The sequence below is a fragment of the Chaetura pelagica genome, unplaced genomic scaffold, assembly GCF_000747805.2.
Source record: "Chaetura pelagica isolate M959 unplaced genomic scaffold, ChaPel_1.0 scaffold630, whole genome shotgun sequence".
Taxonomy (NCBI): domain Eukaryota; kingdom Metazoa; phylum Chordata; class Aves; order Apodiformes; family Apodidae; genus Chaetura; species Chaetura pelagica.
The window spans coordinates 1,283,484-1,297,762 of record NW_009951855.1 but is presented as its reverse complement, the minus strand read 5'-3'; the positions used below and the strand labels follow the sequence as shown (position 1 = coordinate 1,297,762).

The 14,279-nt window shown below is 35.7% G+C and overlaps 1 protein-coding gene across 1 annotated transcript in view; it reads left to right on the top strand.

Annotated features, from left to right (window-relative positions):
• Positions 1-14,279, top strand: part of ERC2 (ELKS/RAB6-interacting/CAST family member 2) — a 306,680-nt gene that overhangs the window by 283,810 nt on the left and 8,591 nt on the right. The window contains exon 15 of the mRNA XM_009993503.1: positions 3,062-3,209. Within this exon, the coding sequence (XP_009991805.1) occupies positions 3,062-3,209 (148 nt within the window). The remainder of the gene's footprint in view (positions 1-3,061; positions 3,210-14,279) is intronic.

The following is a 14,279-nucleotide window of genomic DNA, read 5'->3' as shown; positions in this document are numbered from 1 at the left end:
ACACCATCAGCTGAGAAAAAGCATGCTGGGGCCACAAAATCTTGTTTGGGCTGCAGAATCCAGAGTCCAAATTTTCAAAACATATTGACTGTTTCTTCTCTCCTGTAGAAGGTGTTGCCTCATCTGCTACTTTAAAGTAAGACTAGAGAATGTTGCACAGTTGAACAGTTATGACCACAGGAATGTGTGATCATTTTAGCTGGCAATAGTGAATGTTAGATGTGAGTGAATCAGATATTGAAACAATACCAAATCATTCAGTAGTGCTCTGACGTTTCTTCCTCACTAATCAGTTTTGTGTTTTCACTGCCAATTTTGAGGCAGGGAAATAATCTAAACTTTGAAGGAGGGGTAAAATTTCAGTATGGCTTCATGTAGTTTTCAAGTCAGTTTAAAACTTTTATTCTGGTTGTGGCTTTTTACAGCTGTAGTATGTGTTAGATATAATTAAATGACATTATATATCCTTATGAACCTTGTAGATGTTAAGCATTTACCATGAAATTTGCTATTAGATGAGCAGTCATATTGGGTTAGGCTGGGATGGAGTAGTTAACCTATAAACTTAAAAAATATACTTAAATGTATTTAAAAACCTTGACATTTATGAGATGTAGAATTCTTAACCTATTTTTATTCTGAGTGTTTTATATTTGTGATGGTTATGTGTCCTGGTTTGTTGATCCTGAGCCAAACCATGAGATTATGTCAATGTTTATCTTCAAATATTAAATAAGTATGTCTTTAGCCTGATAATTATGATATAAATAGATTAATATTTTGCTGTTTACCAGAGGTACCTACTTTACAGCAATGATTACTATGAATTAACCATTAGGATTTAATCCCACTGGTGTTAATTGTCAACAGGGCAAATCTTTGTCTTGCCTATCCTAAAAACAAGAGAAGCATTGTGAAATCTTTTTTTCATTATATTAAAAAAAGACACAAAATTGTTGCTTGATGCAAGCCAAGATTGGAAAATGTTCCTTGATGCTAAAACTCTGACTAACCTTTCATTGTAATTTTAATAGTCTGCTATCAAATAACTGTAGAGGAACTAATCTTATCTTATTTGATTTGGAAAAAAAGTATTTTACCTGGTAATGCAATATACTGTTTCTTAGGCTTTAAAGTCACAGAATGCCAGTTGCTAACACTTTTAGTCAGAAAGCTTATCACCCCTGAAAAACCCCGTGTTCTAGGGTTTGGACACATTTCTAAAACAGAAAAGTGCAGTCTTGCATGTCAAAGGTGCTGTGGAGTAAAATCAGAAGTTGTTTTCCCTTCTGTTTGAGCCAGATCCTCAAAAGAGGCATATTTAGATTTTATGGCGCATAAATTCTTTGCTTTCTGCAAAGAGAAAGGAATTGTTGAATACAGTAGCAAATCTGCTTTCTTCTATCTCAGTGCAATAAAAGTTAAGATTTTAATCAAAATATTAAGGAATTGGTATTGTATTTGAGCACAACACATGAAAACACCAACAATCTTTTACAAATTACCATGCAGGAAGCTCTATTATGTTTATAGAAAACAATATACCTATATCTCATTTCAGATTAGCATGATGGATATATGACCTTTTGATAGATATTTTTTTCTTTAATACTTGTTATTTAAACTAATTAATAGTCTTCATTTAAATTAAGACTGTTAGAGACTTGTGGCATCCTCTTTTAAACATCATTTAACGGTGATTAGAATGAAGACAGAATAATAAATGAGACTACTTAAGTGTATGAATAAAATGCAACTGTTTATCTAAAACTGATCCATGTCTCATAACTTTGAGAGTAAAATAAATGAGTTGTTTCTCTTTGACTCCATCAGAAATATTGTCCTTTAAATATTTACATTAATACATTAAGAACTTTGAAATAAAAATGAAATAGATTTCCTGACATATTTGCTGGCAAGGCAAAGGGCTATGAGCATTCCAAACTTAGCTCACCTTGACTGTATGAGGTTCATGAGCCATATTCTTACATTTATTAGCAGTTGGAGCCTGAGGTTAATTTATGGCTCATTTATCCATGTTTATTTTTTAATGATTGATCTTATATAGGTCTGGAAAAAGCATAGGCCATAACGTATTCTGCTCTGCTAATAAGTATTAATATTTAATAGTTAGTATTTTTCTTGGCTGATAAGTCATAGTCTTTCATCGAATGTGTTACAGAAGTTGAATATATATATATTTTTATATATATTTTTTTTTTTTAGGAAAATAAGAGACAAATTATTGCCTTGCCAACACAGGCATTTTAGACCATAAGAAATAAGATACTGCAAGATCTGTGTTTTCAACTGCATGCTGTAAAAATCACCTTTGTCATATGTTCTCACAAACTATTTACAGCGTGACCCTTCTAGCTTTCATGTAATTCTATATGCTTCTGAGTGCTGTAAATTTCTGTTTGCTTTGTGGAGATTTAGCAATCAAATGCCAAAGGAAAAGACCCCTCATGAACACTTAGATAAAGGAACTTCGTTTCTAGTTGATGTATTTTATTTCTAGATTTATAGTATTGTGGTGACACAATGAATAATAATAATGAATCCATAGGAAAATATTTAAGTAAATGGGAGGACAATGTCCAGCAGTTTCTGAACTGGGGTTTTTGGGATACCAAATTAACAGAATAATAAAAAAAATATGCTTTATCACTTTGTTTTTTATTATTTGATCTGTATGATTTTAATAATTCAAAACGGTTTGATGTAACATATTCTAGATATTTGGGAAAGTGAATAAAAACCCCCCACCAACTATTTTTAAAAACAAAACATTTCACAGAAATATTTTTATATATTATATTGTAGTACTGAGGTAAATGCTTTAGGAAATAGTTAAATAATGAAATGTCTTTAAAGAGGACTTCTTTGGCCTACTCATTTTGTAATTTGATTAGACTTGACAGTGTTTGCTGTTTAAAGAATGTTCAGAAGGTAAGTGACTTTTCTCCCAGTGGTTAAAGGAAACATCTAATGTAGTATGATCTAGTAGCATGTGTTCTGTTGCAATGAGAATATAACAATTCTTATTTTATTTTATCAGACAGGAAGCTTTGCTTGCTGCAATTAGTGAAAAAGATGCAAACATTGCCTTGCTTGAACTGTCTGCTTCAAAGAAAAAGAAGACTCAAGATGAAGTAATGGCTCTGAAAAGAGAGAAGGACAGATTAGTACATCAGTTAAAACAGCAGGTGGGGAAACATTCGTTTTCATGCTTTCATGGCAACAGGAAATTGACATTATTGTCATTTGTACTGTTTTATTCTAACCTTGTATCTAAAGTCTTCAAGCCAGGTCTGACGTGATATTAGGTACAAAAGGTAGGAGATGTTCAGTGTAAGTGTTTCTGTATTGCTTATCTATGGTTGTTAAGCATTTAGCTGCATGTTTCCTTAGCTCATATTATATGCAGCCAATATAATTTCTGTTTTCCCACCTGCCAACCTTCTTTATCGTGTGAGACAGAGGAGAGTCGATGCTCCTTGCCAGTAAGGAGGATCTATCAATTCTGTTGATTCTTTCTAACCTTCTTCTGTAGTTACTTGCTTATCTGTTGTAAAATAATTGTTTTCAGAAGGTTTTGGGCTTTCTGAGTGGTTATCTGGAAATCATGATGATCCTCAAGATATATTCTCAAATAGGTAAAAATCCCCCTGACTTCAACACTGTAAGTCCTTTGAGGTTTTAATAAAAAATCATGTAGTTACAAGCTAGAAATAGATTACTTATTACAAGCAAATTTAATTTATGTTCTGCTTTATTAATGAGGAAAATAACCATACTAGACACAGTACACACATCCAGACACAGTATATAGGTCTCTTCTCTCTCATTAAAATGTTTAAAACTCTGCATACAGTGCCATGGCTACCTGCCCTCATTTTTAAAATGTAGTAATAGTCATAACTGGAAGAGGTACGGAGCGAAGAGGGCAAAGGATGTTCGGATAACCAAGGACTAAAGGTCTGTGGTGTATGTCATGTATGTTGTTAAACACCTTCTCTTTTTCAGAATAGGTGAAAAAGATGAGAAAGATGGTTTTAGACCATGTCTGGAGGTGGTGTATCTGATGTTTCCTTTGTGTGACCTTACTGAACACTGCGATTGTTGCTTGAGGAGAATAACATCAGCGAAATCCTTCTGCTCTTAGCCTGTCAAAGTAACCACTCTGCTCTTAGTCTGCCACTTCACAAATGAGCATGCCATATCAATAATATTTAGAACATCCTGCATAGCCAGTGTTGTGATTCTTTATTCTGAATCATACTTTATATACTGTAGAACTCCATGCACTCAAGAAGAGACAGTTAAGGAAAACCCTTGCTGCTGTGCTGAGTTCCTAATAGCTCTGAGCTCATGCATCTAATCATTATAGCTTTTCCCCACAGGTCTATAAAAATAGGAAACAACCCCTGAGCATGAGCTTATCATCCACTTGTGGTGCTAACTTCATTACAGACATTCCAGCCAAGTACCTGTGTTCCAGCCATGATGCATTCATGTCTCAGGTCAGTCAGCTGGCCAGGAGACATTTCACCCAAACTTTATATGCTAAATAGGCAGATGTGCTTTATGCTTTTTAGTAGTTCATTCCACTGTGTTGGCATAGGAGCAGGTCATGTTACATTCAAAATAATTTTAGGGAATTTTATTATTTGTTTCGGAAGATATAAGGCAGTTATTTTCTCTTTCGGTCTTCTTTCACCTTTATCTTTCATTACTGAAGAGAAAATGAGTATACAGCTTTGCCATATTCCATGATACCTGCCACAGATATTTTAAAAATGTTCATCAGAGACTTGGGCAAACTGTTTTGTTTGGTTTTTTTTTAATTGTTGGTTTGTGGTTTTTTTTTATTTGGATCAGTTTTTGGTACCTTTAAGCAATTGCTGAAAAAGTGTTCAAAAGATTCATAACTCTTCAGACAGTAAAGGATTGCTACAGAGGCATTGTTTTGGATTACTTCAGTTAAAATTGTAACCAAATACTTCAAATACCTCCATTATTTATAGTGATAAAGATCTTCAGTAAAGCTATTTAACTAGATTAAATTGATGCCAAAATAATCTCCCTGTTATCTCAGACACCACAAAAAAAAGAGACACCAGGAACAGGAATGTGGTTTAACTAGGTCACCACTTTATTACACTTAAGAATTATCTGATAATAGAGGTCGTAGAGATCATTCATACTTCTTTAATCCCTTTGGGGAGAACCACTATCACCCCCAAAGCTTCACATGTTCATCCAAAAAAAGGATTGTTAGTGCTGCTCTCCCCTGTTACGCCTGTGCTGGGTAGCAGGGGGGAAGCGACAGATTCCACACTGTGATATAACCACCCTGTTCCTTAGCTTCTTTGATAGATGCTGTCTTCCAGTCTATATTTGCTTCACTAGAACTTTAGTGAAAGATCAGCTGCAGCATCAATTTTTTTCTTATGGCCTTATTTATCCCATAGCCCATTTCCACAGCTATTACACTGCCAACAAAAATAAAGAAAAAAAAAAAAGCCTAACGTCTCCAACCTATGTGATTGTGAAAGAAGAGATATTGATAAATATGAGAATATGACTCACTTGATAATGCTAAACATTAACCCCCCAAATTCACTCCTGTTCTATACTGTAAGAGCAATTTTTGCTTTGACAGGCAAAGTAACATAGTGGTCAATGATAAAAACCCACATTCCCTTCATGTCCACAATAGCAAATGGATTTTTGATGCATCTACCTATCCAAATAGGCAAAGTCTTCTGTTCATGGCTACAGAGGCTGAGAACTCATCAGGGCAGCAGGGCAAAGGATGGGAATTGCAGAATTTAAATAATCCCAGGAGTTTATTTTATGTTGCTTCTAACAAAGGTTCTCTCTTTCAGTTAGTAACGGGAGAGCTAAGTTGCATGTGAAGCACCGTGGCTGAAAATCTTAGCAGAGCATCACTAACAGTAGGGCTTTCCCTGTTCCCTAAAGAGGCCTCAGCTGATAAACGTGTTGCAGACAAACTCCTCCTTTCTCCTTCAGCATCTGCAATTCATTTATTCTGACATATTTGCATCCTAGAGGAAGTCCCATTCTTAATTTGCACATCAAATAATGCATCTCCTGACCTTGAAAAATGCTGCTATATCTGTTCTGTGTTGCTACAAAATCACTACCATTACAGGTGCCTCCATTTTAGATTTCTTCATTAAATGTTGTTGTGGTTTGGGCCTAACACAACAACGAACCAGCCCTATAGCTGCTCACTCAATTCTGCACCTCCCCTCCCCGCCCCCCCCATACACACCCTGGGATGGGGAGGACAAAGGCCAAATGGAAGCTCATGGATCCAGTCAAAGGGCAAGGACCAATTAAGGTCATGGGCAAAAAAGACTCAACTTGGGGAAAAATAATAATTTTACACTAATCCAGTGCACACAGGACACAACAACACACAGAGCAGAGCTTACATATGTTAATCCCACTCCTCCCTTCTTCCCGCCCAAATCACTTTGTTCCAGGTTTCTCTCCCTCCTTCCCCCCAGCGGCACAGGGAGGGGCTTTAGAGTCAGTTCACAGGCTGGTGGTTGCTGCTGCTCCTTCCTTCTCAGGAAGGATTCTTTACATCCTCTCCTGCTTACCCATGGGGTCCCTCCCGTGGGAGAGAGTCCTCCATGAACCTCTCCTTCATGAGTCCTTCCCACGAGGTCAGGAGCTGCTCCAGCACGGACTGCCTACAGAACCAAGGGTGCTTTGGGAACATTCACCTCCCCTGCTTTGGGGTCTTCCACGGCTGTGTAATCCAAGTCCACTGGCAGCAAATCAACATTCAACCCACCTGGTGCTTCAGGGAATGTTCTACCACGTTCCTCCATGAGTGCAGGGGCACAGCCTGCCCTCTCACTATGGGTTGCAGGGAAACTTCTGCTTGGGCACATTCTTCCCCTTCTTCCTCACCAACCACAGTCACCCTCTGCCTCTCCAGCTCTTCCTAACTGTTTGCCCTGGTCAGCTCTTAGGTCAGTTCTTTTGCATGTTAATCACAGGGGCACATTTATTGTCTCTCTAGTGGTTCCTTGGATGGTGTTTTGGTGTTAAGAGACCTTTTCAGCTTCTTACAGGAGCCACACGAGGGGCCTCTCTGCTACCAAACCAGCACAAATGTAAAAAAAAATTCTACTGTATTTCAGAAGAATTTGTTGTACTCCACTTATTTTTCTGTCTTTTACAATTCCTGTGCTACTTCTAATATTCTCCAAATTTTGCTTAGAAGTGTTCTCTTCAGGACCAGACTTTCATTTCACTGTTGTGATAGACCTGCAAAACAGATGGAGAGTTGTTGCAGTGTAAAGCAGAAGTTAATACAGATGGTATCTTAAATTATGTACACAAGCTATTGGGCAATAATTTATAATAGAGTGCTAAGTGTAGTTAGAAATTTGCTTGAGCATAATTTCACCTACCTGCGTTGTTGTAGATGTCAGCAAAGCACATAGAGAAGCAGCATCCTAGAGTTTCTTTAGATAATCTTCCTATATTTTCCTCATTGTACTGCAGGGTTCATGTGGAGATGCTACAATTGAGCTTATTGCATCTGCTCTTCTTATGTCCTGCATGTCTCCCAAGAACATCTTGTTTTTCAAAGACTTGTCATTTTAGTAAAGAAGCACTAATTTGAAATTGACCTTGAGTGAGGATGAGCTTTACCATCTGAAGTAGAAAATATTTTTTTCAATCAAGTTTTATCTTCTGATTTTTATAGACAGGTGAATCACTTTGGCCTAAATAGCCTGTTGGAAAACTTCAGCCCTTTCACTACACCATCATATATCTGACAGTCTGATTTTATTTTTGCTTTTGTTTGCAGTTTGGGGAGTTTCTTTCTATCTCAGGAACTTTCCAAGCCTCTGTTTTTGCTACTGTCTCTTTCAGTGTTATCCTAGACTTCGTCATGTAATTGATAAACTCCAACTCCATATTTCTAGCAATTTCAAATCATGCTGTACTGTGGATCCTTCCAATGGATAATACCTAAAAAAGCACACTATATTCCAAGACTAGGACGCTAGTTTGCTGTTGCTATTCAGGTAGTGGCTTCAGTGTCCTAGGTAGGATTGCTGTAACTTGGAAAGTCTTCTGCTGATATGAAAGAGTAAATAGAAAGGGCTTTTTTTTTTGAGTTACAAAGGCTTCTTTCTTGAAAGAAGGAGAGGTGTGTGTGTGCATTCATCAGCATCAAGGATTTCTGACTGTATACATGAAATGCCCAGGAATATCCTCTTTGAGGCATAAGAAAGGAACTCGCTGTCTTCCTCTGGAAAATTCTGTTGATGAAAGTAAATTTCTTAGAGTCAGACAATTTTTTTTCATACCAAAAATGTGAATACTACTTAATATTTCCTATGCAGGATAGAGACGACTGCTGCTTTTTCACCTAACTGATGAGGTCAGTGAGGGTTGCAATGTAAAGGAAGGGGTTGTGAAGCTTCAATGGATAACATTTATAGGTGCTTACCTAGTTGGAACATCAAGATTTTTGCAAATTCACCTACTGCTACTCAGAATGCTATGCAAGAGCTGTGCTGGCTCCCATCATGTTAGGACATTATAGGCCTCAAAAGCCTGCTTCACATTGAAAGAGATATGGTACAGTGTGTATGCGATGTCTTAAAGGTCCAGGAGGTCAATTCTGTTAAACTCAGTGGACTAACTCAGTGAAGTATTGAGTTTACTCATAGAATTTTATTGTTATTGGAGTAAGGCCAGAAAAACAGTCTATGTGTTACAGACTTGCACTGGGATTGAATTGCCTAAATGTAAATGTAGCTGCTTTCACCACAGATTTACACTATGAAAAATCTAGTCATTCTGGTAGCCTCCTGAAACATCCTGGTGTATTTTATATTTCAACTGGAAGCTTCTTGGCACTCCATAAGCTTCCTTAGGGTTGCTTCAGAAGAATATTGTTATGCCACAGGCAATGAGCATTCAATTTCCATGAGAAGAAAACTAAGAGCTTTTCAATATCTATGAGTAACAGGCTATCATCTAAACAGGTACCATTCTGGCAAAGATAAAACATATACAGTGTACTGTCTCCTTAAGTGTGAATATTAATCCTTGTGTATCTATGTCATAAACATTCTGTTATTTTGTGTCTTGTATTTCTAATGTGGTTTATCTTATAACAGTCTTGTCAGCCTTTACTGAGTTTCAAGGCAAAGTGTTTACTTCCCAAATGCACCTCACCCCAGCATCAAAAGGATACCTACATGCTTTTCTTTTTAATTTTTCAATTACTTTTTTAGTAAGGACTAAATATTTTCCACATTGCCAAATGTACTAATTTCCATTTCTTGACAGTGTCTGCAGCGTGACAAAGTACATCACAATAGTAATCTAGAAATAAAATAGAAAATAGAAAATAGAATTAAGCCAGAAAACTTAAAAAAAAAAAATCTATTGCAAATTTCAAGGTTTTTTCTCTTTCAAAATAGTTCATGAATTAAACAATGCTCCTAGCACCAAATATGCATGTGAATGCCTTTCTCCTTTTCTTCTATTCTATTTTTTTTTTTTTGTGAAAGTCAAAAACATTGTAAACTACCAGGACATTGATTTTTTTTATTCATCACTATTTTTTACACTGAAAAAGAAGCATCTTAAAGAAATGAAATATGCTGCCTTTCTAAGGGAATGAGAACATATGTGATTTATTTAAAATATGAAGCCACAACTGTACATTTATTAAAGACCAAAATTATTTATGTGAATGAGATGAGCAGTCTTTTTATGGATTCTTACTCTGTTAGTTATTTTGGAGCTAGGTTAAAAAGATTGGTTTTATCTCAAGTACTAGCTTACTGTTAAAAGTTTTTTTCAAATTACGTTTTTGTAACCTAGGAAAATTATTTGTATCACAGTGTGCCCACCTGTAAAATTAGTAGTAATAATACTGATCTCAGTCTTGCAAACAGCTTCCCAAAAGGAATGAACATATTTAATTGTAATGATTTAAATGCAATTTACCAGCTGCAATCTGTCAGTTAAGTATTTGTTTAGTGGTTTAAGTAAATGGGAAACATAGTAATGCACTCCCAGCAAAACAGAACCACTGGAGTAGTTCTGATTCATATGCCAAATACTGCATTTTGAAAGCCATAGAATTTTGTAGTAGGCTTAAAAAATCTTTCAAAAATAGAGTATTAACCTAGATCACCACGAGGGCTTGGCTGAGTGATTGCATAATATTTATAATCACCCTGGCCAAAAATTCATTTGAGAATTCTGAGGCAGCTATTTTTAGAGAAATTTTTATAGTGATGCAATCCTTCATTAAATAATTAGCTTAAAGACCGTTTTTAGAACATCTCAAGAGATTTTGGTAAGAGCCGAAGACACTGCGATGTTACTGATTCATTCTGAACTTGGATACTGTGAGAAAATTTCCCAGTTACCTCTTTTCATGCTTGGGACATAGAGCCAAAAATGTCAGTGGAATTGGCCTAAATGCAAGGACTCCTAACTGCTTGAGAGCATTTTATTTTTCTTCTCAAAACATGAAATTAGAAACCTTCCCAGTGTTTTCAAGACTGCAGGTGTACAGAACACTCTGGCCAGAGGCAAAGCTGGTGTTTGGCAGTCTTCTCTGGTCTATTAGTTCACTACTCTATATTTCATCACATGAGCATACTGCTAATGAAAAAAAAAAAGAGTGAGAAACAATCAAGGAATTTTAAAAATCTATGTAACCACAGTTTCTCAGCAAAGTAACCACTAACAATATTTTCTCCTGCATACAATACATAGTAGTGCTCTTACTAATTAGCATCGAAATATTTCAGATAACTCTTTCAGCAGCAAAGGAATAAAATGGAATTGAAGGTAATGTGTTACATTACAAATACTGTTCTAGTTAAGTGCATCAGAAACAGTGCTAATGTGATATTAACGTGGTGACATCAAGCACTAAGAAATAACAAAATACCCCAAGTTGTATTTTTCCCTGCTAGATTAATTAATCTGTATTGCATTGTGGTTTTGATGATATTTAACACATTTATATTACTGTATAAGAAAAAGAATAGGATTAGTTTTGATTGTGATTGTGATTATTCTGGCAGCCCAAAACTTTCTTCTGTGACACTATGTGTTAATTAACTGCTTTTAAGCCCTCTAATGTTTAATGAGTGGGGAAACAAAAAAGTCTTGCAATGCTTTCTTACAGTGTCTGTAAACGTTATCATCAATAGAACTTGGAATCAGTTGCACTGTCCAAGGGTTGTGCAGGTTCATAATCACTATTGCTTCTGTTTCTAGCATTGTCAGACTTAAGCTAATGTTTCTGATTTCCTTGAAGGTAGCAATATTATAGGAGCATAGAATACATTATAATTGTAATTATAATAATTATTACTGTTATTTACACAGATCTGTTTCAGGAGTCATCTGAGACCCTTTTTTTTAAAACACAAATGCTACAAAAGCTCTTTGCTTTATTTTCAGTTGGTAAGAATAAATAATAACTTCATATAGTGAACTCTCATATGAAGAAAATCAGTCCAGGTATTTTTTCCTTAAAAATACTCAGGAGATGTAGCAAAAGGACTGTTAATCTCTGATTTTAAATGTATCTGTGCAGATCCATTGACTTTAATTCAAGTAGCCCGTGCATTTAGTGGCCTTAAATTTATTTACTATCTTAAAAAAAACCCTTGTAATTTATACTTTTCATAATAATGAGAAATATCCTAAGGCAATATTTCTACATGTCTTAACCCTGAGTTTTATTCTCTTAATTTGTAATCTGAATTTTGAATCTGTATTTTTTGAATCTTAATCTGTGACTCCTAATTTTGCCAAGTATAAGCAGTTTAATTATAAATGCAATGCGGACAGATGAATGTAAGGGTGAAACAATGGAAACAACTTCTCCCTATAGCTTAATGCAGCAGACTCCATATGGCACAAGGAAGAAAAAGAGTATGTGAGCGTAGCTGCTGGTCTTTGCCTGATCAAAGTAGTTAAATTCAGAAGAAATGTTCTGTGTTGGAAGTGTACTAAAGATGTTGGCAGTGGTCACACAACACTTTTCACATATTCCTAGTAAGGTTTATATTATAGAAGTTGAAGGACTCAAGTAATATCTGGCTATGACATCAGTTTTTCACCCTTATGCTCTCAGGAATCCAAATTCTATTGGATGATGTTTTTACACAAGCATTTTCCAGTGAAGGGGACTTTTTTTTGCCTTGTAGCCTATAGCAGTCAGGCATCACACACCTGGTACACAAGTCCTTTCCTGCTGCATGGTTGGTGATCTGCTTTAAAATCAGTTTCTGTTTGTTCTCTGTTCAGAGTTTTCTCATTCTTGAAGAATTTGTATCATATCTTAAGCATGGCCATGTCTAATGGCACCCTTTTTCACTGGTGATAATTTCATTGGGAACTTATATTAGAACCTCCCCATAGCAATAGCTGCCATAATGCACTTTGTTCAGAATGACTGTTTAACTCCACTGAGACTAAAAGTCTTACATGGAATAAATAGGTAATACAGATATAAAGGAATGTGTATATTAACACTGAACTTCTGTAATTTTTTATCTGGCTGGCTTGATAGGTGAAAATGGGTATTAAGTATTTCAGATAAGAATAATGAATGTCTCCATTATAAATGAGTGAACTCTGAGCCAAAAATGTTTTATTTCTCCGTGAGGCGTTTTTGAAACAAGTCCTTAAGTTCCACTAAAAAACACCCCATGATGATTAAGCTAAATATAGTTTAGCACCTGATCTCACAGTGCAGGGCTAAGTAGATGGTGATTTTAAAAAATTGCAATAATTTGGTGTGAAATTTTTCAGCTCCTGTGGTGGTAGATATAGCTTCTAATTTTTACAATCCAGCATCAAACAAAAATATTTTATAGGTAATATCAAGACAGTCTTGTGATGTTATCTCCCTTTTGGTTCATACTCCAATATACCATCCATGTGGTGATTTTTTTGTTTTTATTTTTGTTTTTTTTTATTGCATATTGTAGTCATTTCAACTTGGGCTAAACTTTGTATATGATAAAATTGACAGAGCTGGGCTTGGAAATGAAATTGCAAAAGTGACAGCTAAATTGGACTATTCAAACATTAAAGATGCTGACAGTCAATGTTACTAACCAAAGATTTGCAGTTTCAAATATCTTGTTTATCAGCATGAAGTATCTGATTATTGTCTGGTTTTAAATAATTATTATGGAGAAGTATCTTTTTTTAATGACATGTTTCCTTTTGTAAAAAACAAACAAACAAACAAAACAAACAAAAAAACAGAAAAAAAAAAAAGAAAAAAAAAAAAACCCTGAAAAACTTACCTTCTTACATTGCTTGTCTGCATTTACTAGGACCTGGCCTGAGATGTCCTCAGGCAGCTACTGTTTCAGAGTTTCAGTTGTGTTTTTTTAACCCACTTCTTTGTGTCTGTGTTCGTACATTCTTCTGTGTAATTAACAAGTTTAGTAGTTGGACTCAGATGAATACTTGTAGCATGACTTTAGCCTGTACATTACTGAGGATGCTGTATTATTACAAGATATTTCCTGTGCTTCAAGCCATACTTCTAATTCATAGAACTTAAAAAGACTTCAAAACCACAAGCTTTAAATGCTTTAAAAAAACACAGCCAAAAAATCAGATGACCGTGTTCAAATCAACATAACTTTGTTCAGTCACAAGTGTCAGGAAAGTTGAAATTTGGCCTTAGTACTTTAGACAAGTGTCTGTTTGGCAGTTGGAACTGCTGCCTGTCTCAGTCTGCCAAGTGTTGAATATCCCAGCTAGTGTTTGTAAGACTACTATCCTTCTGCTTATGAAGAGCAAGACTTACTGTGAGCTCTAACTTCTTTCAAGGTAACCCAGTCACATTTTGTCAACTTGTAAAGCAGCAGGTGGAGTGGTTGTGAATATCAATTAACTAGTGCTCTAATTAAAAAAGCTGAAATGTATGAAAAACTTTTATGTTCATGTTCAACACTTACATTATCAGGTTGAAGTATCTGAAAAAATCTACATTGGATGCTGCTTTCCATTGCTGCACAGGAGTCAAGAGTATCTAACTTGACCAGCACCTCCTTTTGTATTTCACCTGGGAGGAAGGTTGAATTTAATGAAAACTTGAAAAATACTCAGTATTGTGTCTTAGTCCCTGCTTTTTGTCCTGCAAATCTGCGGAGGGCAGACAGGGCTCAAAGAACAGGTGTTCTGGTTACATGTTTGGAGAAAAGGAGACT